At 48.6% G+C, this 23,539-nt stretch overlaps 1 protein-coding gene across 1 annotated transcript in view; it reads left to right on the plus strand.

Annotated features, from left to right (window-relative positions):
• The window catches only part of NPEPPS (aminopeptidase puromycin sensitive), a 29,479-nt gene extending 6,589 nt beyond the window's left edge, over positions 1–22,890 (plus strand). The window contains exons 2-23 of the mRNA XM_050985856.1: positions 1,404–1,488; positions 6,406–6,483; positions 7,192–7,313; positions 8,034–8,141; positions 9,361–9,561; positions 10,125–10,221; positions 10,338–10,371; positions 11,564–11,678; positions 12,220–12,384; positions 13,306–13,410; positions 13,718–13,778; positions 14,440–14,549; positions 15,296–15,359; positions 15,785–15,924; positions 16,977–17,110; positions 17,706–17,926; positions 18,668–18,810; positions 19,122–19,178; positions 19,457–19,564; positions 20,349–20,504; positions 20,596–20,643; positions 22,272–22,890. Of these exons, the coding sequence (XP_050841813.1) occupies positions 1,404–1,488; positions 6,406–6,483; positions 7,192–7,313; positions 8,034–8,141; positions 9,361–9,561; positions 10,125–10,221; positions 10,338–10,371; positions 11,564–11,678; positions 12,220–12,384; positions 13,306–13,410; positions 13,718–13,778; positions 14,440–14,549; positions 15,296–15,359; positions 15,785–15,924; positions 16,977–17,110; positions 17,706–17,926; positions 18,668–18,810; positions 19,122–19,178; positions 19,457–19,564; positions 20,349–20,504; positions 20,596–20,643; positions 22,272–22,424 (2,505 nt within the window). The 3' untranslated portion in view covers positions 22,425–22,890. The remainder of the gene's footprint in view (positions 1–1,403; positions 1,489–6,405; positions 6,484–7,191; positions 7,314–8,033; positions 8,142–9,360; positions 9,562–10,124; positions 10,222–10,337; positions 10,372–11,563; positions 11,679–12,219; positions 12,385–13,305; positions 13,411–13,717; positions 13,779–14,439; positions 14,550–15,295; positions 15,360–15,784; positions 15,925–16,976; positions 17,111–17,705; positions 17,927–18,667; positions 18,811–19,121; positions 19,179–19,456; positions 19,565–20,348; positions 20,505–20,595; positions 20,644–22,271) is intronic.
• The last annotated feature ends 649 nt before the right edge of the window (positions 22,891–23,539 follow it).

Raw genomic sequence — 23,539 nt, forward strand, 5'->3', positions numbered from 1 at the left:
AAATGACTCAGATTTGGGGTTTCTGTCCCAGAGGACTGAGGAACATTCCAGGTTTGTCCCAGCCCCTGGTGGCACAGGGAGGGCTGGGGGACACCTGGGCCTTTTCTTGTGGCTTTACAAACAAATCAAAGGGTCATTTGTGAGCTGGCCTGAGGCACACAGGGGCTGGGAGTTGTGGCTGGGGGTTGGAAGGGCCCTGAAATGCCAGCCAGTGCCACCCTGCCCTGGGCAGGGCACCTGCCAGGCCCTTGGTGGGCAGTGCCAGGGGTCTGGGGCAGCCGCAGCTTCTCTGGGACACCCAGGGGAGGATTCCTCCTCACATCCCAGCAGCCCTGTCCTCGGGCAGTTCAGCCCCTTTCCCCCTTTTCCTGGCACTCCTGGCAATTCCTTCCATTTCCTTCCTGCCTCCTGCCAGGCTGAACAATCCCTCTGCTCCCTCTGCTCCCAGGTGTTCCTCCCAGCAGAGCTGCTCCTCCCTCTGCTCCCTCCTGGAGGCAGCTCCAGCGGTTCCTGCCTCCCACCTGGATACCTGCCCGGATGGCTCCAGGTGTCACAGGGCTTTTTCAGGGTATAACTGTGGGGAAAACAACAAAGGGATGCAGTTTCTCAGGCTTCAGTGAGCTGATTCTGGGGTAGGAAGCAATTTCTTCGTGCCTGTGTTAAATCTGGTTGGTTGTTACAGAAAGTTTTACTCCTTTATTTAAGAAGCTGCTGGTGCCTCTGCTAGAAATCCTGTCCTGGGCAAGCAGGATCCCCAGCTCGATCCAGCCTGATCATTCTGGTGGTTCCAGCCATAAATTTCTGAATAACTCCCTGGTTTAACTCCCAAATATTTTACCCCTTTGTAATTAATTTTTATTTAATTTGAATTCCTCTGTATTCAGCTCTCGCATTCAAACAGAGAGCTGGCACAGCCCCACGGTTTATTCCTACGCTGGGAGCTGGCACTGGGTAAATAAAGCAAAGATGTGGAGCCAAGAGCTGGCAGAAGGGAGCTCCCAGGGAAGGGAAGGAGAATCTCCTGGCAGATGTTTTGGAGCTGAGCAGTTCTGACAGCACGCACAGAGGTTGTGCTGCTGCTATCTCCAGAAGAGATTTTCGCCCTGGTGGCCCTTAGGCCGCCCCAGAGGAGGCTGATGGGCTCAGGATCTGTTTCTGTTGGGTTTGGATTCCCAGGCCTGCACAAGGGCCCCATTGTGAAGTTTCCAGCCCTGTTTTTTACCCAGCATTAAATAATTCCCAGTGGAGATGAGTGGCTGAGCACAGCTCGTGCTCTGCAATGCCTCCTTCTCCTTCACCACCCCGAACACCCCGCTCTCCTCCAAACAGCTGGAGGTGCTTTGGGGATGGATGAGAGGTGAGAATTCCCGTTTCTCCTGGTGCTGATGGAGTTTCTCTTGCAGGTGAAAAATGCAACCAACCAAATCGTGATGAACTGCGCCGACATCGACATCATCACCGCGTCCTACGCCCCGGAAGGAGACGAAGGTGGGAGCCCTGCCCGCTTTCGGTTCTGCCTCTGCAGCTGCTGCCAGCAGCTCTGATAACAAAATGATGTCATGGTTTGATAAGCCCAGCCCCGCCCCTGGAAGTGCAGGATTCCTTATCTTGATTCCATGCTGGCTCTCATGGCTGCCAGTGGTGTGACGGTGAAGGAATTCCTTAATTTGTGTTATGGTGAAGGAATTCCTTCAGTTGTGTTATGGTGAAGGAATTATTTCAGTTGTGTTATGGTGAAGGAATTCCTTCAGTTGTGTTATGGGAAAGGAATTCCTTCAGTCTCCTCCACCTCTCCTGAGGAGTGTAGGCAGAGGATGCTGGGCTGCTTTGATATCATTTTGATATCTGGATAGTGTATAAACTTCTAAGGACATCACCTGTGCCTGTGGATTTGGGAATGTTGACAAAATCAAATATTGACAGTGGGCACAGCCTTCCAGGGTCTCACAGTGGGCACAGCCTTCCAGGGTCTCACAGTGGGCACAGCCTTCCTGGGGCTCTCAGTGGGCACAGCTGGGGATGATTCCAGCTCTGCCACCCTGTGGATTTGTGCAGGGAAGAGCCAGGGCAGGCAGCACCCAGGGACAGTGGGAGGTGCCCCTGCCCTGGCAGGGTGGCACTGGGACAGTGGCAGTGTCCCTGCCCTGGCAGGGTGGCACCGGGGCTTTGAGGTCCCTCCCAGCCCAAGGGCTCTGCAGCCCCAGGGTGCCAGGCAGAAGGTGCCCGCCCAGCTTTGCCCTTGAACAGGTTTGGTTTCTTTCTGGGCTCTGAGGGATTTTTGGGTGTGAGGGAGCTGCTCTGGCAGGAGGGCGGGTGTGGAAAAGCAGAGCTGAGCTCAGGAAGGGCCGGGCAGGGATCCTGGAACGGGGCCACAGGGCTGGGAACGTGTCCCCAAGGGCTCGGGGCTGTCCCCTGGCACCTCAGGCTGCCCCTGCCCTGCCCTGCCTGGTTGCTGGGCATTGATTAATGAGGAGTTTAGGAGAGAATGGCACTCTGGCACTCACAAACTGCTGCAGCTGTGTTGCAATTCATGTTAAAAACAGAATTAATATAAAATTAATGTATTTAAGGTAGAAGGAAAAGAATAAAAGGGAAAAAAATACAATTAAAAATACTAAAATGAATGAAATGGAAATAATAAAATGGAAAGAGTAAAGTGAAAATACTAAAGTTAATAATATTAAAATGAATAAAATGAAAAGAAAGAATGAAAATAATAGAATGAAAATAATAAAAGGAATAAAAGTAATAAGATTAAAATTATTAAAATAAGTATAATCCAAATTTATAATTAAAATAAATAATTAAAATTAAAATAGTTTAAAAATTAAAAATATTTAGAAATTTTAAATGAAAATTTAAAAAATATTTTAGAAATAATGAATTGCCTTTATCAACCCAGGCTCCAGGGGTTAAAACCAGATCTGTGGCATTTGGGAAGGTGCCAAGGGCAGAATGGCTTTGGAAGGAAAATGTGGAATTGGCACCTGTGGATTCAGGTCCAGGGGCTCCCACCGTGCCCAGCCTGGGCTGGGATTGTGTGAGTGCTGCCCAGAGAGGAGCCCAGCACAGCCCAGATCTGCAGGATGGGGAGGGAGGAGTTGGTGGTGGTCATAAAGAACTGTCACCCTTCCCTCGGGGGGCAGGAATCCCTCTCACCCTCGCTAAAAATAACAGATAATTGGGAATTGATCTCCTTTCCAGGCCTGAAAAGCAGCTGTGGGAAGGAGGTGTTATTTAGCAGATCCCAGCTCCCAGTTTAAGGAGCAGACCTGGAGATTTTAGTGCAGAATAATTTGGTTTTTCCCCTGTGCCCCCTGCCCTGAGGCTGCCCACAGACCCGGCTGCAGATCTGGACTCAGATGCCACCCAGTGCCACCCCTGCCACGGCAGGGACACCTCCCACTGTGTGATGGACACAGCTGAGGCAGGACTTTGGAATTGTAATGCAGATTTGCAGGGAAATCAGATTATTGCCCAATATTTGACAGGAAGCTGAGGGAGGATCCCCACAGCTTTAAAGTCAAAGTGAAGAATTTTTGCTGTGTAATCCACCAAGGAGCAGCAAGAACCAAACCAGCAGAGCCTGAGCTCTGGGGAGCCAAAATTCCTCAGTTTCATCCCAAAACTGAGAGTGCCAGGGAGGGCTCTGGGCTCCCCCTGTGCCAGCAGTGCTGCCATGGAGCTGCCAGAGCTGCTCACACCACGGGCTGGGTTCAAACTGCCGGCCTGGTTTTGTGTTTATTTTCTGCCCAGAGCTGTTGGGGTTTTTACCATTCCCCGTGGGTTTTAGCACCGAGGTGTGCACGTGTCCAGGTGGATGCCTTGGCTCAGGGGGAGCTGGAGCTTCCAGAAATGTCAATTCCTGAAGGGATTGAGTTCCACCCTCGGGGTGTGAAGAGTTTGGAGCTCCCTGGGAATCCTCTCTCAGCTGGGAAATCCTGCTGGAATTGGGAATTTCCTGGCAGCTCCTCTGGGAATCCCAGCATCCCAGGGGCTGTTTGTGCAGGGAGGGCTGGGCTGGACTCAGGCTGAGGAGGTTTTTGAGGGCAGAATTCATGATTTTGGTGTTTTCCTGCTCAGTGTGGTGGGGATGGGCCTGGGTGTTACACCAGAGGTTTGGGTGGTGGTTAAAATAGAACAGACAAAAAAACCAAAAGAAACCAATCAAAAAACCCAAAACCAAAACCAAATCAACCAAAAAAAAAAAAAAAAAATCCCAGAACCAAACCAACCAAAAAAACCCAAACCCCAAACTAAATCAACCAAACCGACCAAAAAACCCAAACCAACCAAAAAAAATCAAACCTAAACCTTAATTACCTGTGACTTCTCCACACCACAGAAGGGTTCCTTGAAATAATTCCATTTTGAAATAATTGCATTTTGAAATAATTCCATTTTGAAAAATTTCCATCTTGGAAAAAAATCCATTTTGAAAAATTTCCATTTTGAAAAGTTTCCATGGTTTGCTCCCAGCTTTGTCTTGGCTGGGGGTCCAGGCCCTGTTGGGAGCCACCTGGGGGTGCTGCAGGGTTTGGGATTGTCCATGGCTGGATCCCTCTGCAGGATTTATTCCAGCACTTGAGGTGCTCCCATTTCACACCTCAAACCTGCAGCAGTCCCTCCTATTTTGTGGTTTTTCCTGATTTAAGTGGTAACACTTCTTTCTCCTGGGGGCTTCCTCCCTTTATTTTCATTTTCTCCTTTCTTATTTTCTTTTTCTCCATGGCAAAAAAATAAAAATAAAAAACCCCATTTTTCCCTCCAGCTCCCAGAGCCACCAGCAGATTTCCTTTCCCTGTGCTGTAATGTGCAAGTGATTAAACTGCAACCTTGCAGTGCCAAACTCCAGAGCTGGGCTGGTCCCTCCAGGAGCTTTTGTTCCCAGCCCGAGGAATTCAGGCAGCCTGGCCAGGAGCAGCTCCTTCCACTCCAGCAAAAAGTATTGTCCAGGCTGCTCCCTGCTTCTGCTGCTCTGGATTAAATTACTGCCATTCAATAAGGAGTTTAAACAAAACAGAAAAAAAGGCAAAAAACCAAAATCAAAACAAACAAAAAAACCAAACAAAACCCCCCCAAAAAACAAAACAACAACCTAAAAACCTCCCCAAAACATAGCACCAAAACAAACAAAAACAAACAAAACCCCCCAAAAACCAACCAACCAAAAAAACCAAACTAAAACCTCCCCAAAACACAGCACCAAAACAAACAAAAACAAAGAAAACTCCCAAAAACCAACCAAACAACAAAAAAACCCCAAAACCACCCCAAAACACAGCACCAAAACAAACAAAAACAAAGAAAACTCCCAAAAACCAACCAACCAAAAAACCCCAAAACCTCCCCAAACCAAACAAACCCAGGGTAACCAGCCCTGGAGGTCTCAGTGACAATCCCAGCTCACCCTGCTGCGGTGTCACCAGGTCCCAGTGACAATCCCAGCTCACCCTGCTGCGGTGTCACCAGCCCTGGAGGTCGCAGTGACAATCCCAGGCTCCTTGTCCTGCAGGGTGCTGGGCTGAAACCCGAGCCCTGGCGCGACACCTGAGCGGGAAATCGAGTCCTTTTGTGGCCGAAAGTGTCACTTCAGCCGGCTTTGTCACCGGGCTGAGTGGCAGGGTTGTTGGGGCGGGAGGTGTCCGGGCCTGCCGAGGCAGCTGGAGCAGCTTTGAGCTCCTGAAGGATCATTTCCTACAGGCTGCAGCCCTGGTGGGGCGTGCAGGGGGCAGGACCTGCAGGGTGAGGTTCTCTGGGGTCATCCCAGATGGTTTTTGCTGGATCAGGACAGATCCTCATCCCCTTGGAGGGGGTGATGAATTAGGAAGCAGCACCAGGTGCTCCAGGACAGTTCCATCCCCCTGCAGATCCCCAGCCTGGCCCCACAGTTTGGATTTTTGCATCCACAAACAGCTCCTGGGCTGTGTAAATACCAAATTCCCTCATTTCTGGTGCTTTTGGGATCCTCTGCCTGAGCAGGGCAGGAACCCCAAAGCAGGGCCCTGCTTCTGAAGTAATTTCTGAAATAAAATCAACATTTATTTTGTGGTTAAATCCAAGCAAACCCCCCCACCCATTGCTGTGGAGATTAATGGGATTTTCAAAGTGAGAGCCACAAATGAGGTAAATAAATCCAAGCATCCTGTTTGGGATAATGAATGGGAATCCTGCTGCACTGGTGGGAGAGATCTGGGGCACACAAATCCCATTTTTCCTGCAGGGTTTTCAGCCCAACTTTCACTCCTGAGCTCCCACCACGAGGTTGTTCCTGCAGTTCCTCACAGAATCACTCAGAATTAACTCTGAGCTGTCAGCTCGGCTGCTTTGGGTGGATTTGCAGAGTTTGGAGCCCAATCCCTTTCCAGGATGGTTCTGATCCCAGCGATGTTTTTCCCTTTCCAGAGGTTCACGCCACAGGGTTCAACTACCAGAACGAGGATGAAAAGGTCACTCTGTCCTTCCCCAGCACCCTGCAGAAAGGTGAGAGCCTCCCTGCTGGGCCTTTGCCCTGGGGCAGCAGCTCCATCCCTGAATCCCCTCTCTGCTCTGGAGCCTCTGGGGCTGCAGCTTGTGGTGATCTGGGCTGAAATCTGCCCCAGCCCTGGGCAGGGATGGTTTCCCAGCTGATCTGTGCTGAAATCTGCCCCCAGCCCTGGGCAGGGATGGTTTCCCTGCTCCTGCCTCTCCTCTGGGCACAGAAACTTTGGGGTTAGTGCAGGGCTTTCCTCCCTGCCCACCCTGGGGTTTGTCTGAAGCTGTCCCAGCTCCCCTTGGCTGCCAAACTCAGCTTCTCATTTTGGATAAAACTCTTTCCCCTGGAAATGAATTATTTTTTTATACTTTCATCTGGATAAAGAGCCGTAGGACCGTGGGATGGTGATGGTGATGATGAAGCTGGAGTGTTTGATCCCGTGGGATCTTGGCCAGCTCAGGTTTCCCTCTCTGCACAGATCTGGGGCCAGAGCTCCATCCTGGCTTCGAGCATTCCCTGAGATTTGCCCCAATTCCCAAATTCCCGGGGTTTGCAGGCTCGGCTCCAGGCTCCAGTGGAGGATGGAGCCCTGGGGGTCCCTCCTGGTGCCTGCTCTGCTCAGAACATTCCAGAACTGCTGTGGGGAGCTGTGGGTTGGTCCTGGGGGAGCCCCAGGGCTGAGCCCCTGCCCTCGCCAGCCCTGTGCTCTGTTGCAGGGACAGGGACCCTGAAGATCGACTTTGTGGGGGAGCTGAACGACAAGATGAAAGGCTTCTACCGCAGCAAGTACAGCACGCCGGGCGGGGACACGCGCTACGCCGCCGTCACCCAGTTCGAGGTCAGCCCTGGGGGGGCTGGGGTCTCCTCTATTTCTGCTGCCATTTCCACTGGCATTCCCATTGCAGCTGTACTGTCATTTTCCTTTTTCTTTTCATGTTCATTTTCATTTTCATTTTATTTTAAATTATTTAAATTTAAATTTAATTTCATTTTCATTTTCATTTTTATTTTATTTTAAAATTTTTATTAAAAACATTTTTATTTAAATTTTTATTTTAATCTTATTAAAATTTATTTTAAATTAAGTTTAATTTTAATCTTAATTTAATTTTAATGTTAATAGTTATTTTAATTTAATTTTAATATTTATTTATTTTTATTTTCATTTTCATTTTTAATTTTCTTTTTTATCTTCATTTTATTTTTATTTTTATTTTCATTTTTATTTTCATTTTCATTTTCATATCTGACCAGGATTTGTGCTTGCAACAGGCAAGGACACCTTTTCTCACCTTGCTCCATCCCCTCTGGATGGATGTCAGAGTTCCCATTCCCTGTCCCTCCCTGTCCCTCCCTGTCCCTCCTCAGGCCAAGCTCAGGGTCAGGGCATTCCTGGGGCTCACTTGGGACAAATTTTGGTTTGAAATGGGGAGTGACAGAAGAATGAAAAGCTGATTCCGAGGTCGGGGGAGCAGCAGCCAGGATTGGAAATAAAGGGAATTTCTGAGGTTTCTGTCCCGATCTGCTGTGGTTTATCTGTTCCCCTCTCTTATTCCAGGCCACTGATGCTCGCAGAGCTTTCCCTTGCTGGGATGAGCCTGCAATTAAAGCAACGTTTGACATTTCCTTGGTGGTTCCCAAAGACAGAGTAGCTTTGTCAAATATGGTAAGTTTCTAAATGTTTTAATTAAATATGCCGTTGGTAATTAATAACCTGACTTGATAACAGCTGGGAATAAAATCTGCAATAAATGGGGAGAGAAACACAAAGTTTGGTGTCAGGACAAACCTGGTGGTTTTAAAAAAATGAAATCAAAATTAATTTATTGTGCTGCTCCATTAAGAGGGACTGGGAAAAAATCCTGGGTGAGTTTTGCTCTCTGGGTTTCTGTCCAGAGCTGGGACAAAATGTGGAATAAACACAGAATAAACACAAACAAACACAAAGGAGCAGTTCTGATTGGCTGCCTGCAGGTGTTTTTGGGTGATGCTGCTGGAGAAGAATGGGTCTTAAAATAGGCTTTATTTATTTATAAATATAAATATAAATATAAAAATAAATATAAATATAAATACTAAATATAAATATAAATATAAATATAAATATAAATATAAATAATTTATTTATAAATAAATAAAGCCTGTTTTAAAAGGCTTGCTGGGGTGGGATTGATGCTCTTTAGTTCCTAATGAGATATAACTTAAATATAAATAAAAAATTGTTATCATATCAATAATATGCTAATATTATCACTAGAAATATATGAAAATAAATATACTATATAAAAATTTTATATATACTATTTATTATATACCATAATTATATTGTAATATTTATATCACATATAATTACAATTACGGTATATCAGAAATATATTACATTATAGTTAATATTAATAAAGAAATAATAGTTAATATTAATGTTATTTATTAATACTTTATGGCAATAAAATCACACCTCCAGCTGGGATGGGACACTTCCCCTGATGCTTGAAAACATCAAATCCCTCAAATTTGGGGTTTTTCCTTGTTTTTGGGGGTTTTTTGTTTTGTTTTTGTTTTTTTCCCTTGGCTTTTTCTTTCTTGTTTCCTTGCTTTTTGGGGCTTTCCCTTTGGAAAAAGGAAACCCACAAAAGGGTTTTTATTGCTAAAAACCTACAATTATTTACTAAAAACCTGGACTTTCTCTGCTAATTAAACCCGACCTTCCCTTGTTAATTAGACCCGACCTTCCCTTGTTAATTAGACCCGACCTTCCCTTTCCTAACACAAGGAGCTGCTCGAATCCAAACCTCCCTCAGCCTCTCGAGCTCCTTGCTTTGTAAAATTCAGCTTTTGGGTAAAAACTCCCCGTTTTGGGGCCGTGTGCGTGCGTGTGTCCCCAGAACGTGCTGGAGCGGCGGCCGTACCCCGACGACGAGAGCCTGGTGGAGGTGAAGTTCGCGCGCTCGCCCGTCATGTCCACCTACCTGGTGGCCTTCGTGGTGGGCGAGTACGACTTCGTGGAGGCGCGCTCGCAGGACGGCGTGCTGGTGCGCGTCTACACGCCCGTGGGCAAGGCCGAGCAGGGCAAGTTCGCCCTGGAGGTAAATCTGACACAGGTTTGGGATCCAGTCACACACAGAAATCAGCAAGTTCTGTGGATTTTTTCATTCTATTTTGGGGGTTTTTCATGATTTTTTGGGGTTTTTTTGTGGGTTGCACACGCATCTACACACCTGTGGGCAAGGCTGAGCAGGGCAAGCTCACCCTGCAGGTAAAGCTTGGGGGGGTTTGGGTCACTCACTGAAATCAGCGAGTTTTGGGGTGTTGTTCATGGGGTTTTTTGTGGGTTTTTTGTTGGTTGTATTCCTGGTTTTTGGGGGTTTTTTTGCCAAGAAGGGCAAGTTCGCTCTGGAGGTAAATCTGGATCAGGTTTAGGGGGTTTGGGGTCTAGTCATTAACTGAAATCTGGGAGTTTTGGGGTTTTTTTTCCCTAGTTTCAGTCATAAATTCTTAGTTTTATTTGTAATTTCCTAATTTCACCCCAAATTTCCTAGTTTCTACCACAATTCCTTTGTTTCAATCCCAGTTCCCAGTTTCAGTCACAGTTCCCCAAGTGTGGCCCAGCCCCAGGTTAACAGAACATTTCTCCTCTCGTTTCTTACAGGTTGCTGCTAAAACTCTGCCTTTTTATAAGGACTACTTCAATGTTCCTTACCCTCTTCCTAAAATTGATCTCATAGCTATTGCAGACTTTGCTGCTGGTAAAGTAACTCGCTTTATTGCTGAAATTGTATTTTATTTGAACTTTTTTATTAAAAAAACCTTTAGGAAGAGGTGTGGATCAATATCAATAAACCTTTGTATTTATTTTATAAAGGTGCCATGGAGAACTGGGGCCTTGTTACTTATAGGTATGATGTTAAAATACTGTCTTTCCCCCTCTCTGTTCATTAATTCTTGGAGTTAATTGGATTCATTTGAGGCAGCTCTAATTGCTGGGTGTCATCCCAAGTCAGACAGAACCAATCCTTTCAGGTTTTAGTCTGGTTTGGTGATTTTGGTGGTGGTGTCACAGCTTAGGGAGGCAAAAATCAGCCACTGGCTGAGGGATTTAATTGGTAAAAACCTTCTTGGCCCCTTTTTCCCCCATAAAATCTCCTGACGCAGCTGGGAGAGTTTATTTTACCTCCTAGGTAAATTTGGCAGCCACAGAGTGAAGGTGTGGAGGTGGGAAAATCAAAAATATTAACTCGCCTTCCTTTGCAGTTTGATTTTTTTTCCTTCTTCTGATCAAGCTTTTGCACTTTTGCTTGGTATTAATTCCTTTCTGTGCTGGTGGTCAGGAGGATTTCCCTGAATTTTGAACAACTTGTGAGCTTTGGACTTTAAACCCTGAAATAATTTGGGATTTCTTCTGCTCAGCTTTGAATTTGGCCTTAAAAAAGCCTAAACAAATTCGAGCCCAGGTTTTGAATTTTCCCCTGCTTATTGCAATTCAGATGAAATTTGATATTTCATTCCTTGTGGGGAAAAAATGATGAACATATTTATCCTGGAGGAGGAGAATTTCTGGGATGGAGCTGTGAATTTTGGCCCCTTTGAGCTGAGTTTGCTCTGCCCCATTTGGGGACCTGCTGGCCCCTCCTTGGGGAGGTTTTTCCCTGGAATTTCAGCGTTCCAGAGGTCCCTGAGCAGGGCTGGGAGGTGCCACAGAGGAGAAATTGCTGTTGGCACCTCTTGGAAGAGCCAGAATTCCTTTGGGAACGCTGAGGGGAGCAGGATCTGCCCCCACCCCTGAGCACACAAAAATTACCTAGGGCAGCATTTTGACAAAGAAAAACTAAAAAGAAAAACTCAATTTTCCTCCTTCTGCCTGGGTTTTTTTCCTTCCACTTCTTGCATGCCATAAAATAACTCCTGCTCCAAAGCCTTGCAGCAGCTGTGGAACTCACCCTGGGACTGTCACGGCTCCACTGAGATAAATTTGGGGCTGGTTTGGGGGTTTTTCCTCTCTTAGGTAACTCCACCTCCTTTGGGTGGTGGTTTTGGGTCCCCCTGGGGCTGTGCCCTGTCTGCTGAGCCCTGGTTTCCTCTCCACCGCAGGGAGACTGCTCTGCTCATCGACCCCAAGAACTCCTGCTCCTCGTCCCGCCAGTGGGTGGCCCTGGTGGTGGGACACGAACTGGCTCACCAGTGGTTTGGGAACCTCGTCACCATGGTACCTCAGCCCTCCACAGCCACAGTTCTAGTCCAGCCTGCTCCTCTCCTGCCCAAAATCTGCCTTTGCATGTCCCCAAGCAGCAGCACAATGTGATAAAATAATTGATTTAATATTTCAATGGTGGAATATGCTCGTTGACCCTTCAAAATTTCATTTTTTTTATTTAAATCTGCTTCCTACCCTGCCCAAAATCTGGGTTTGCATGTCCCCAAGCAGCAGCACAATGTGATAAAATAATTTAATATTTCAGTGGTGGTATATGGTAGTTGACCCTTCAAAATTCAATTTTTTATTTAAATCTGTTTCCTACCCTGCCCAAAATCTGTGTTTGGATGCTGCTAATCAGCAGCACAATGTGATAAAATAATTAATGTAACATTTCAGTGGTGGTTTATGGTCCCTCCAAAATCCCTTTTTGTATAAATTTGCCTGCTGTCGTGCCCCCGAGGTGTTTGGGTGCCCCCAGGGAGCAGCACGCCGTTACCTGGTGGCTGCACCTGAGCCTGGGGGTTCTGCCCTCACACCTGTGTCCCTGCAGGAGTGGTGGACCCACCTGTGGCTGAACGAGGGCTTCGCCTCGTGGATCGAGTACCTGTGCGTGGATCACTGCTTCCCCGAGTACGACATCTGGACCCAGTTCGTGTCTGCCGACTACACCCGGGCCCAGGAGCTCGATGCCTTAGACAACAGCCACCCCATCGAGGTCAGTCCCCTTTCCACCTTTTTCCCCCTTTTTTATCCCTGTGATCAAAAGGGGAATCTTGTGGTGGCTGCTGAGCCAGGCGGAATCGGAGCGGGGGCCGCGCTCTGTGCGTTCTGCTCTCCCTGTGCCCCAGAAATCTCCCTTGGAACTCCTGGAGATCCAACTCCTGGAGATCCAACTCCTAGGGATCCAACTCCTGGAGATCCAACTCCTGGAGATCCAACTCCTAGGGATCCAACTCCTGGAGATCCAACTCCTGGAGATCCAACTCCTGGAGATCCAACTCCTAGAGATCCAACTCCTAGAGATCCAACTCCTGTGTATTATAATGTTTCACCAAATATTTTTTGGAACAAACTTTGGGAATGAGCCTTGCCCATCAGGGCATTTTAGTGCTTTACTCCCTGAGCGTGCCTTGCCCACTGTCCCTGGATTAAACAATTTAACAATCTTAATTTAATAAAAGATTTGCTGCTTTTGGGAGGCCAAGGATTGAAGGAAGATCCCCAAATTTACCTGATCCAGCACCAAAACATAACTTAAACCAGGTTTAACTTCCAAACCAGCCCTGACCCAGCAATATCTGGGGGATTTTTGTTTTTGAGATTCCCCTCAAACAATCCAGCAGTGGGAGAGAAAAAATCCTTCACATTTTCACCTCTAAAACTGATTTTCCCTCACATTTTCACCTCTAAAACTGATTTTCCCTCAGATTTCACCTCTAAAACTGATTTTCCCTCAGATTTCACCTCTAAAACTGATTTTCCCTCAGATTTCACCTCTAAAACTGACATTTTCCCTAGATTTTCACCTCTAAAGCTGACATTTTCCCTAGATGTTCACCTCTGAAACGCTGCCAGGAGCCAGGTGCAGTTTTTTGGCAGCCCAGATGCTCACTGGGGGTTGTGGTGCTTCCCGCAGGTCAGCGTGGGCCACCCCTCCGAGGTGGATGAAATATTTGATGCCATTTCCTACAGCAAGGGAGCCTCAGTGATCCGGATGCTGCACGACTACATTGGGGATGAGGTAAAGGGGAGAGAACTGGAGATTCTCAGGGCAGTTTTTATTACAGCTAAAATTACTGGGGTTTGAGATAAAAAGGGAACTTGTTCTGTGTTTTGGAAATTTCTGCACTTCAAGCCCTGTTTGAACTTATCTGGGAAGAATAATAATGGGAAATACGGGAGGAATTAGTGATGTTCAGGGTTGTTTGGCTGATTGCTGGGGGTGAATGCAGAGCAGGAGGAGCAGGAGGAGGAGGAGGAGGAGGAGGAGGAGGAGGAGGAGGAGGAGGAGGGAGGTCCCTGTGCCATCTCCCCTTGTGTGTCCCCAGGATTTCCGGAAAGGAATGAACCTGTACCTGACCAAGTTCCAGCAGAGGAATGCTGCCACAGGTAACGGGGGCACTGGCAGGGCCACACCAGTTATTTTTGGACTCCAAACTGCTGGGTTTGCACCTGAAATCATTGAAATTCCTGGAAGTTCCTGGCTCGTTCCCAGCTCCATGCCTTGCCCAGGCAGGATTCAGCGTGCCTGGGGATCTTCTGTCCCTCAGGTCACCTGCAATATTTGTGAGATTTCTTTCAGTCACCGCTGAAAAATACCTTACAAATATTCTTTGGTTGGCCTAGAGAGCCTTCTGCAGTATTGATCCTGTGATTAAACAGGTCAAAGTCCGATATTTTTGCTTTTAAACCTTCTATTTTTGTGGATCAGGCACTAAAGTGGAATTGGGGACATCAAGGCTCAATCAGCCAAATCCAATCTGTGGTGTTAGGTCAGCGATTTTTGACATAAAAATAAAAAACCTAAAGGGAAATGTTGTTCTCTTTGAATATTTAATGTTAATTTTTGTACGACCACGTGTATTGATTGGGGTTTTTAAGCAATAAAGAAGCTGCTTTTCCCCTCTCTCCTTCCTGAGGAGGTTTAAAAATTTCCTTTTTTTTTTTGCCTGGCATCTGTTAAATTTCAACAAAACAGAAAAGTGGAAAAGGTGGAGTAAGGGCCCAACTTTCCCTAACAAAACCTGACTGAAATCCTTCTCTCCTGCAGAGGATCTCTGGGAAAGCCTGGAAAAAGCCAGTGGCAAACCCATTGCTGCTGTGATGAACACGTGGACCAAACAAATGGGATTTCCACTCATTTACGTGGAGGCCGAGCAGGTGAAAATGGAGCTGTGCCTTAACTTCAGATCAAACTTAACAATATTCCCAGGGTCTGGGCATTCCCTTGGATCAGGGGTGGTACAAATGGAATTGTGCCTTAACTTCAGACCAGATTTAACGACATTCCCTGATTTAGAGCACTTCCTTGGGTTAGGGGTGGTACAAATGGAATTGTGCCTTAATTTCAGACAGATTTAACAACATTCCCAGGCTCTGGGCCTTCCCGTGGGCCTGGGAGGCTCCGTGTGGGCACAGCTCTGGTTCTGAGGGGCAGGAGGTGCCAAATCCCTGCGGATTCACCCCAAAACTGCCTGGATCCCTGGGGTTTGCTGACTTTGGGAAGTGTTTGTGTCATTCCACTGTTTATTCCACCAGCTTGCAGGGTGAGGGAGGATCAGGCCCGGCCTGCAGTCGGGCCGCAGATCCAGGCCCTGCCTGTTCCAGCCTTTTCTGAGGGAAAAAACCCAAATTATTCCACAAAACAGAGGGCACTGACACGAAGGGACTGAAATTAAATGTGCTAATCATCCCCTTTTTTCATTTTTGGGAGGATCAGGGCCCGGCCTGCAGTCGGGCCGTAGATCCAGGCCCTGCCTGTTCCAGCCTTTTCTGAGGGGAAAAACCCAAATTATTCCACGAAACAGAGGGGAGTAACATGCAGGGACTGAAATAAAATGTGCTAATCATCCCATTTTCTCATTTTCTTGCCTTTTTTTCTTTTTTAAAATATTTTTTTCCCTCAGCAAGAAGATGACAAAGTGTTGAAGTTGGTCCAGAAGAAATTCTGTGCCAGTGGACCATATACTGGTAAGAGCAGAGCAGGAATGGGTGGGCACAAAACCACAAAATATCCCACTTTTGAAGGGATATTGTTGTTGTTTGTCATCCAAAAGCAGCAATTTTGGGGGCTGAAACAGCTCCAGGCCTGTGCTCTGCCTGGATCCAGGTGGGAAAATCTGAGGAAATCCAAGTTTGGGCCTTTCCCCCTCGTGGTTTCCATGTTCTGGCATGCAGAGCAGCATTTCTTCTCTCAAAATTCTTCCAGAAAGAATTTCCCTCTGTCCAATCTCACTGTCAGTGCTGACCCTGGGTGGTTTTGGGGCTGTTTCTCTGTTTTGCCCCATTTCCCCTGTTTTTCCCTCTGTCCAATCTCACTGTCAGTGCTGACCCTGGGTGGTTTTGGGGCTGTTTCTCTGTTTTGCCCCATTTCCCCTGTTTTTCCCTCTGCCCAGGGGAGGATTTGCCCATGTGGATGGTGCCCATCAGCATCTGCACGAGCGAGGACCCCGCCTGTGCCAAAATGCAGGTTCTGATGGACAAGCCCGAGCTCACGGTGGTGCTGAAGGACACCAAACCCGAGCACTGGGTCAAGGTGAGCCTGACCATTTCATTTTCCTCCTCTTTCATTTCCCTTTCCCCCTTCTTTTCTTCCCTGGGCTGCTGTGGAGTTTTGGTTCCTTTTCCTCCCCTTTCTTTCCCATTTTCCTACAATGCCAACTGGAATTTTTGGGGAATTCAAACCTGGAAAAAAATGTGAAATTAAAGGCAGGATTCCAGTTGAGATGTGGTGGCTTTTTTAGTCATTGTTATCATTATTATTGCAATTATTGTTATTATGGTTGTTGTATTATTGTCTCATTGCCATTATAATAGTTATAATTATTACAATCATTACATACTTTATGCCATGTATTAAATATATCTCTATTATAAATTTATATTTAAATTCTTAACTATATATATGTCTATACATTATATTATTTTATAGATATATTAAAGTAATATAATAGAATATATTAGAATCTAATATATTAGAATAGAATATAATAGAATCTATATTTAATATATAGATATATTAAAGTAATAGAATAGAATGTACAGATATACAATATACTTATATGTTTTGAATTATAATTTATATATGCATATAATATATAAATACATCATTTAATATATTGGTTTTCTAGATATAGTTTTCCTACCTATGCTTTTCATATATAAACCACATATTCAGAGATAGTATTTTAAATAAAGATGAAGATTTATTTTATATAAAGATGCATAAATATAAAGGCCTATTTCAAACATATAACAATATAAAGATACATTTTTGGATAAATATATATAGATACAGAGATATTTTAGATAAATGGCTCTAAAGTTTAGATAGGTAACTACAAATACAAATACACATTTTATATAGACATGAATTGGTACGAGGGCATATTTTAGACACGTATATGCAATGATATATTAACATAAATCACATTATCTGTAATTAGGTGTAGCAGTAAATGAGGTTTCATTTTAGCACACAAAGAGGAGCCAGGTTTCAGTGGCCTGTGCGCAAGGCCAGCCCCGTGTGAGGCTCAGAGCCCTGTGGGTGTGTGTGCTGGCTGCTGAGCCCTGTGGTCTGTGCTGCAGCTGAACCTGGGCACGGTGGGATTCTACCGCACGCAGTACAGCCCGGCCATGCTGGAGAGCCTGATCCCCGCCATCAGGGACCTGTCCCTGCCGCCCGTCGACAGGCTGGGGCTGCAGAACGACCTCTTCTCCCTGGGGGAGGGAGCTGGGAATGGGGGAGCAGCTGGGATGGGGGAGAGCCTTTGGGAATGGGGGGAGAGCCTGGGAATGGGGGAGCCTGGGAATGGGGAGCAGCTGGGAATGGGGGGGAGGGGGGAGAGCCCTGGGAATGGGGGGAGCAGCTGGGAATGGGGGAGCCTGGGGCTGGCAGAACGACTCTCTCCCTGGTGGGAATGGGGGAGCATCCTTGGGAATGGGGGGAGAGCCTCTGGGAATGGGGGGCTCAGCTGGGAACAGCTGGGGCTGCAGAACGACCTCTTCTCCCTGGTGGGAATGGGGGGGAGCAGCTGGGAATGGAGTTGGGGGGAATCCTCTGGAAATGGGTGAGATCCTCTGGGAATGGGGGGAGGAAAATCATCTGGGAATGGGAGGAAAATTATCTGAGATTGGGGCAAAATCCTCTGGGAATGGGGCAGAATCCTCTGGGAATGGGGCAGAATCCTCTGGGAATGGGGCAATCCCATTAAAAACGGGATTGATCCCTGTATTTTCCTATTACTCGATAGAGTAAACGGATGAGCTGTTAAAAAAGGAAATTAATCTCTGTTTTTCTTTTTTCCCTCTTCCCCAGGCCCGAGCTGGAATCATCAGCACTGTGGAGGTGCTGAAAGTGATGGAAGCTTTTGTCAACGAGCCCAACTACACGGTGTGGAGCGACCTGAGCTGCAACCTGGGCATCCTGGGCACGCTCCTGTCCCACACAGACTTCTACGAGGACATCCAGGTGTTCGTCAGAGACGTCTTCTCCCCCATCGGGGAGAGGCTGGGCTGGGACCCCAAACCTGGAGAGGGTAGGAGAGTTCTGCTGGGGCTGGCAACTGCTGGGCTGGGCTGGGTGGGGTGGCCACCACCAGGGGCTGGGGGAAATCCAGCCTGGGAATCCTGTGTGTCAGTGAATGATCAGGGGCTTGGGAACTGCTGGGAATGGGAATCCTGTGTGTCAGTGAATGATCAGGGGCTGGGGAACTGTGGGAAATCCAGCTTGGGTGTGGGTGAAAATCATCAGGGGAAATTCAGTTTTGGGGCTGAGAATAGGGCATCAGGGATCTGGGAGAGAATTTCTGCTGGGAAATTCAGTTAAGGATTTGGGAGTCTTGTGCCAATAAATTTGGGGGAAGGTGGGGAAAGAAGGGAGGAAAATGAGGCTGAAAGGATCATTCAAACTCCCCTGAAGGCCTGGATTCTCTGGATATCCTCAGGGACTGTCACAGAGCTGAAATAAAGCTTCAGTGCTGAGTTTTGTCTCCCAAAAAGACAAATTTTTCCTGTTCTTCCTCACTCCTAGACCCTGCTGAGGGGGCTGATTTTGAGAAGACTTGGAAAAGCTCCAGATAATCCCATTTTTCCTTTATTTCTCTGTCCCAGACTCTCCTGAGGGGGCTGGTTCTGGGCAAGCTGGGCAAAGCTCCCAAATAATCCCATTTTTGTGTCTTCTCTCTCTCTCTAGGCCACCTGGATGCCCTCCTGAGGGGGCTGGCCTTGGGAAAGCTCCCAAATAATCCCATTTTTGTGTCTTTTCTCTCTCTCTCTAGGCCACCTGGATGCCCTCCTGAGGGGGCTGGTTCTGGGCAAGCTGGGCAAGGCCGGGCACAAGGCGACGCTGGAGGAGGCCCGGCGCCGCTTCAAGGAGCACGTGGAGGGGAAGCACATCCTGTCTGCTGACCTGAGGAGTCCTGTAGGTGCTGGGGGGCTCTGGGCTCCCCTCAGCCTGCCCCCTCCCCTCCCCCTGGCAGGTGGATTCCCAAGGGTGGGGAATGGGGGGAGGCAGGGTGGGAGGTGGGACCATCCCTTTTTGCCATCCTGGAATTTCCGCTGCTGGGGTTGCCAAAATTCTCCTGGAAGCATCCAAGGGTTGAAGCATCTCTCCAGAGCAGGGTTAAAAGCCAGGAGGGAGCAGTGCTGGGCTTCCAGGTGTGGGAGTTCCAGCCCAATCCCATCCAAAGTGCTGCACTCCCAGAACTGGGATGGTTTCTGGTTTTCTCCCAGGTCTATGTGACTGTGCTGAAGCACGGGGACAGCTCCACCCTGGACACCATGCTCAAGGTGGGTGCCCACTCTCCAAACCCCCACATTTTTCCCCAAAATCCTCTGGGCTGGGGTTTGTCCAGTCCCTGCTGGTGTGAAATTCCCTTGGGAATTTCTCCCTGTGCTGCCTGGCCCTGACACAACCCGTGGCAATCTCTGGGAAGGAGCGGTGCCACCAGCCAGGCCAATTTGTCCCTGATTAGGTTTGCTGAGTAATTAGCAGCTCTGGCAGCCACAGGGGGCTCGTTAGGCGTGGAATTAACGAGGAATTAATCTTTGGCTGTGTTCCCCTGCAGCTGCACAAGCAGGCTGACATGCAGGAGGAGAAGAACCGGATCGAGCGCGTCCTCGGGGCCATCTCCCAGCCAGAGCTGATCCAGAAAGTTCTCACCTTTGCACTTTCAGTGAGTCCCCATCCCTGGGACCTCCCTGGGGACACCTGCCTGGGGATGGGCTCCTCCTGGGCCAGGCTTGGAGCTGTGTCCTCAGAGCTTGGGGAAATTCCACATCAGGAAAAACTTCAGCGAGCTGGCCCCAAATTGAGAAAAAATCTGGCTGAGCTGGGTCCAGAATCTGGCTGAGCTGGGTCCAGAATCTGGCTGAGCTGGGTCCAAAATTTGGGTGAGCTGGGTCCAAATCAAGAAAAATCTGAGAGTTGGTTCAGAGTAACACAAATCTGAGAGCCTTGGTTCCACATTAACAAAATTTCAAGTGAGCTGGATCCAGATGAACAAAAATCTGAGTAAGGTGGTTCCCAATTCGAAACCTCGGAATGAGCTGATTTCAAATTAGGAAAATTCTGATTGCTGTGGCTGGAGGCACCTGCTGTGGGGATTTTCTGTGCTCAGAGCAGTGGATTCCCTGGGGCTGTGGAAATTCATCCCAATTTTCCTGGTGCTGCTCTGCTTCCAGCACCAATTCCCAGGAAGCCAGAATGCAGCCTGACTCTCAATTTACCCCAGAGCCAGAATAATCTCTCTAAATCTTTCCTTTTTTAGTTAAAATAAGGGTTTTTTTGGTGGGTGCAACCTGAGAATAACTCAGGGATTGGCTTCTCCTTCAGTCTCTGAGTTGCACATGAAGTTTTGGGGTAAAATCTGGGCTGTAATTGCTGGTCTGGCTGTGGGAACACCCGAAGCTGCTGGAAGGGTGGAGGATGAGGAATTGTGGTGCCCTTTCCCTCCCCAGGAGGAGGTACGGCCCCAGGACACGGTGTCAGTGATTGGAGGCGTGGCTGGAGGCAGCAAGCAGGGCAGGAAAGCTGCCTGGAAATTCCTGAGGGACAACTGGGAGGAGCTCTACAACCGCTACCAGGGTGGATTCCTAATATCCAGGTTAATCAAGGTAGGTGGGCCTGGGGAGGAGCCCCTGGAAAGGGGGAATTGCTCCTTGAATCCATGGTTCATAACCTCTTGTTGGGGTTCTCCCCCTTCAGCTCACAGTGGATGGATTTGCAAATGATAAAATGGCTGCAGAAGTGAAGGTAAGAAGCTTTAATTAAAGAATTTATTAATTGGTCACCGATAAACTTGGGGTGCTCTGGCTGGAAGAAAAAAAAAATCCTGGTGGATTTTGTTGTTCTGTCCCCAAACTGCCCCTCTCTAGGCTGGATAAATTATCATTGGAATGCCTTAAATCAGCATTTTGGGAAGTGATCTGGAATTTCCACTGATTTATTCTTCATTGATTTCAGCTTTGATAAAATCCAGCAGGGTTTGGCAGCAGCTTTGAGCCCCCCCAGCCCAGAAACTCTGAAATTCTCAGAATGATCCCAGCCTCCAGCACTGCTGCAGCTCTGAGAGTGGCTCTGGACTTCATTGTTTATTATTGATTATTGATTATTTATTATTTAATATTTATTATTGATTATTTATTCTTTCCCCACATTTTTCCAAGAACATCTTGGAAGAAGGAACTTTAAATCAGGGCTGTTAATTTGTTAATTAGCAGCTTCTTGTTAGGAAAAGACTCGGGAGGAATTCTTATTCCAAAGATCAGCTGAGCCCTGAGCTGGCTCTGTCCTTTTTATCATTTAATGACTTTTCTTAGCAAAGATTTCATAGCAGAAATTACTTTACTGAGAAATTTTGCATCAGAATTGATTCTATTTTATTTCTTTGCAAAACACTGAGCGGGGAGAGCCAGCCCTAATTAACTCCCAGCTCATTTCCAAGAGAATTCCTGACCTTTGGTGGGGAATTTCCCACGGCTGAGCCTCGGTGTCACCTTGCAGAGGGCGAGGGGATCTGCCAAGTCCTGGGAAGGCTGCTTGGAGGGAGGAGGGACAGCTCCTGGAAACTGCAGAGTCACAGCAGCCCTGGGGAGAGCTGCAGGGGGAGAGGGCCCCAAAATGGGGCTGGGGGCACCAGAATCGGGCTGGGGGCACTGCCCAGCCCTGGGGAGTGCTGCAGGGGGAAAGGAAGAGTGCCTGGCCAAAATGGGGCTGGGGGCACCAGAATCGGGCTGGGGGCACTGCCCTGGGGCTCCCCCACCCCTGCAGGTGTCCCCCCATCCCTGCAGGTGTCCCCCCACCCCTGCAGGTGTCCCCCCACCCCTGCAGGTGTCCCCCCATCCCTGCAGGTGTCCCCCCCATCCCTGCAGGTGTCCCCCCACCCCTGCAGGTGTCCCCCCACCCCTGCAGGTGTCCCCCCATCCCTGCAGGTGTCCCCCCCATCCCTGCAGGTGTTTCCCCATCCCTGCAGGTGTTCCCCCACCCCTGCAGGTGTTTCCCCCACCCCTGCAGGTGTCCCCCCCATCCCTGCAGGTGTTCCCCCCATCCCTGCAGGTGTTCCCCCACCCCTGCAGGTGTTCCCCCACCCCTGCAGGTGTCCCCTCACCCCTGCAGGTGTCCCCCCCACCCCTGCAGGTGTCCCCCCACCCCTGCAGGTGTCCCCCCATCCCTGCAGGTGTCCCCTCACCCCTGCAGGTGTCCCCCCATCCCTGCAGGTGTTCCCCCACCCCTGCAGGTTTTCCCCCATTCCGGCTGATTTTCCATCTCCCCCACCCCACCCACTCCGCGATTTTGGCACCACTTCGCCCCCTGGCTCCCCCCCCCCGCCCCCAGCCCGGGCGGGTCCCCAGCGCCACCCGCCGCTGTCGCTGTCCCCGCAGGCTTTCTTCGAGAGCCACCCGGCGCCGTCGGCGGAGCGCACGGTGCAGCAGTGCTGCGAGAACATCCTGCTGAACGCGGCGTGGCTGCGGCGCGACGCCGACAGCATCCAGCACTTCCTGCAGCAGCGCCGGGCCCCGCCCGCCCCCGTGTGAGCCCCCCGCGCCCGCAGCGGGCCCCGCGCAGCCCCGGGCACCGGGAGGAGCCCCCGCCGCTGACCCACATGCCAAGAGTTTGGGAGTTTGGGTTTTGGTTTGTTTCCCCTTCCTTTCGGGTTTCCTTTTTTTTTCCTTTTTTTTTTTCCTTTTTTTTTTTTTTTTTTTTTTGTTTGTTTGTTTGTTTGTTTATTTCCTCTTCCTCCTTCTCCTCCTCCTCAAGCCCGTGGGGATTGGACCGTGAATGTAGAGTTTAATCGGTTCCTGCTCACACACTCCAAGAATTTGGGAAAATTCTGTTCGGAAAAAAACAACAACAGCAACAACAGCAACAACAAAAAAATCTATCAGCGATTCTGCAGAAAGAGAGAGAGAGAAAAAAATACAAAAATACAAAAAAAAAGAGAGAGAAAAATCTGTAAATATGATAGTAATAAAATAGAGCATAACAAAACTGTGAAACTTCCTCAAGCCTTGTCAGTGGTTAAAATATTTAACACCCCTCCCCTTTCCTGACACTTATTGACAGATGTTCTGTTTTTCACAGCCTCCCTCCCCCAAAAAGAGGAAACCAGGGGATTTTAGGTCAGTGGAGAGGCTGAGGCAGGAGCAGGTCCCGGGGCCAGGCAGGCGTGGTTGGACAGAAGCTGTGCGAGGTTTTGGGGAGATGTCCCTGGATCCAAGGGTCCCCCTTCCCCCCCTGTGACCTCTCAGCAAAAACCCCCAGAACCCCCCAAACCCCCGTTCTGTCTCTGCTGGGTCCCCCCTGCCCTGTGCCCGATGTCCCTGGTGCAGTGACGTCCCTGGGGTGCTGAAGGAAGGAAGGAAGCTCAGAGCCACACAAAGCAGAAGGTTCGTGCAGTCTGAGCTCATCTCCAGCTCCTGCCGGCCCCGGGGCTGGGGCTGGGGCTGGGGCCGGGCCCTCCCTGCCTCCTCCAGGGACCCAGCTCCTCCTCCTCCTCCTCCTCCTCCCTCCCCATCGCTGCCCTGCAACATTGGAGTCTGAAGCCTTAAACCAGTGATGATGATGATGATGATGATGATGAAGAAGCTGTGCCATCGTCCCCTCCCAAAGCAGTGTGGTCCTACTAACCAGCCACCCTCTAATGCACAAA

Source organism: Serinus canaria, chromosome 27 (assembly GCF_022539315.1).
Source record: "Serinus canaria isolate serCan28SL12 chromosome 27, serCan2020, whole genome shotgun sequence".
NCBI classification, from domain to species: Eukaryota; Metazoa; Chordata; class Aves; order Passeriformes; family Fringillidae; genus Serinus; species Serinus canaria.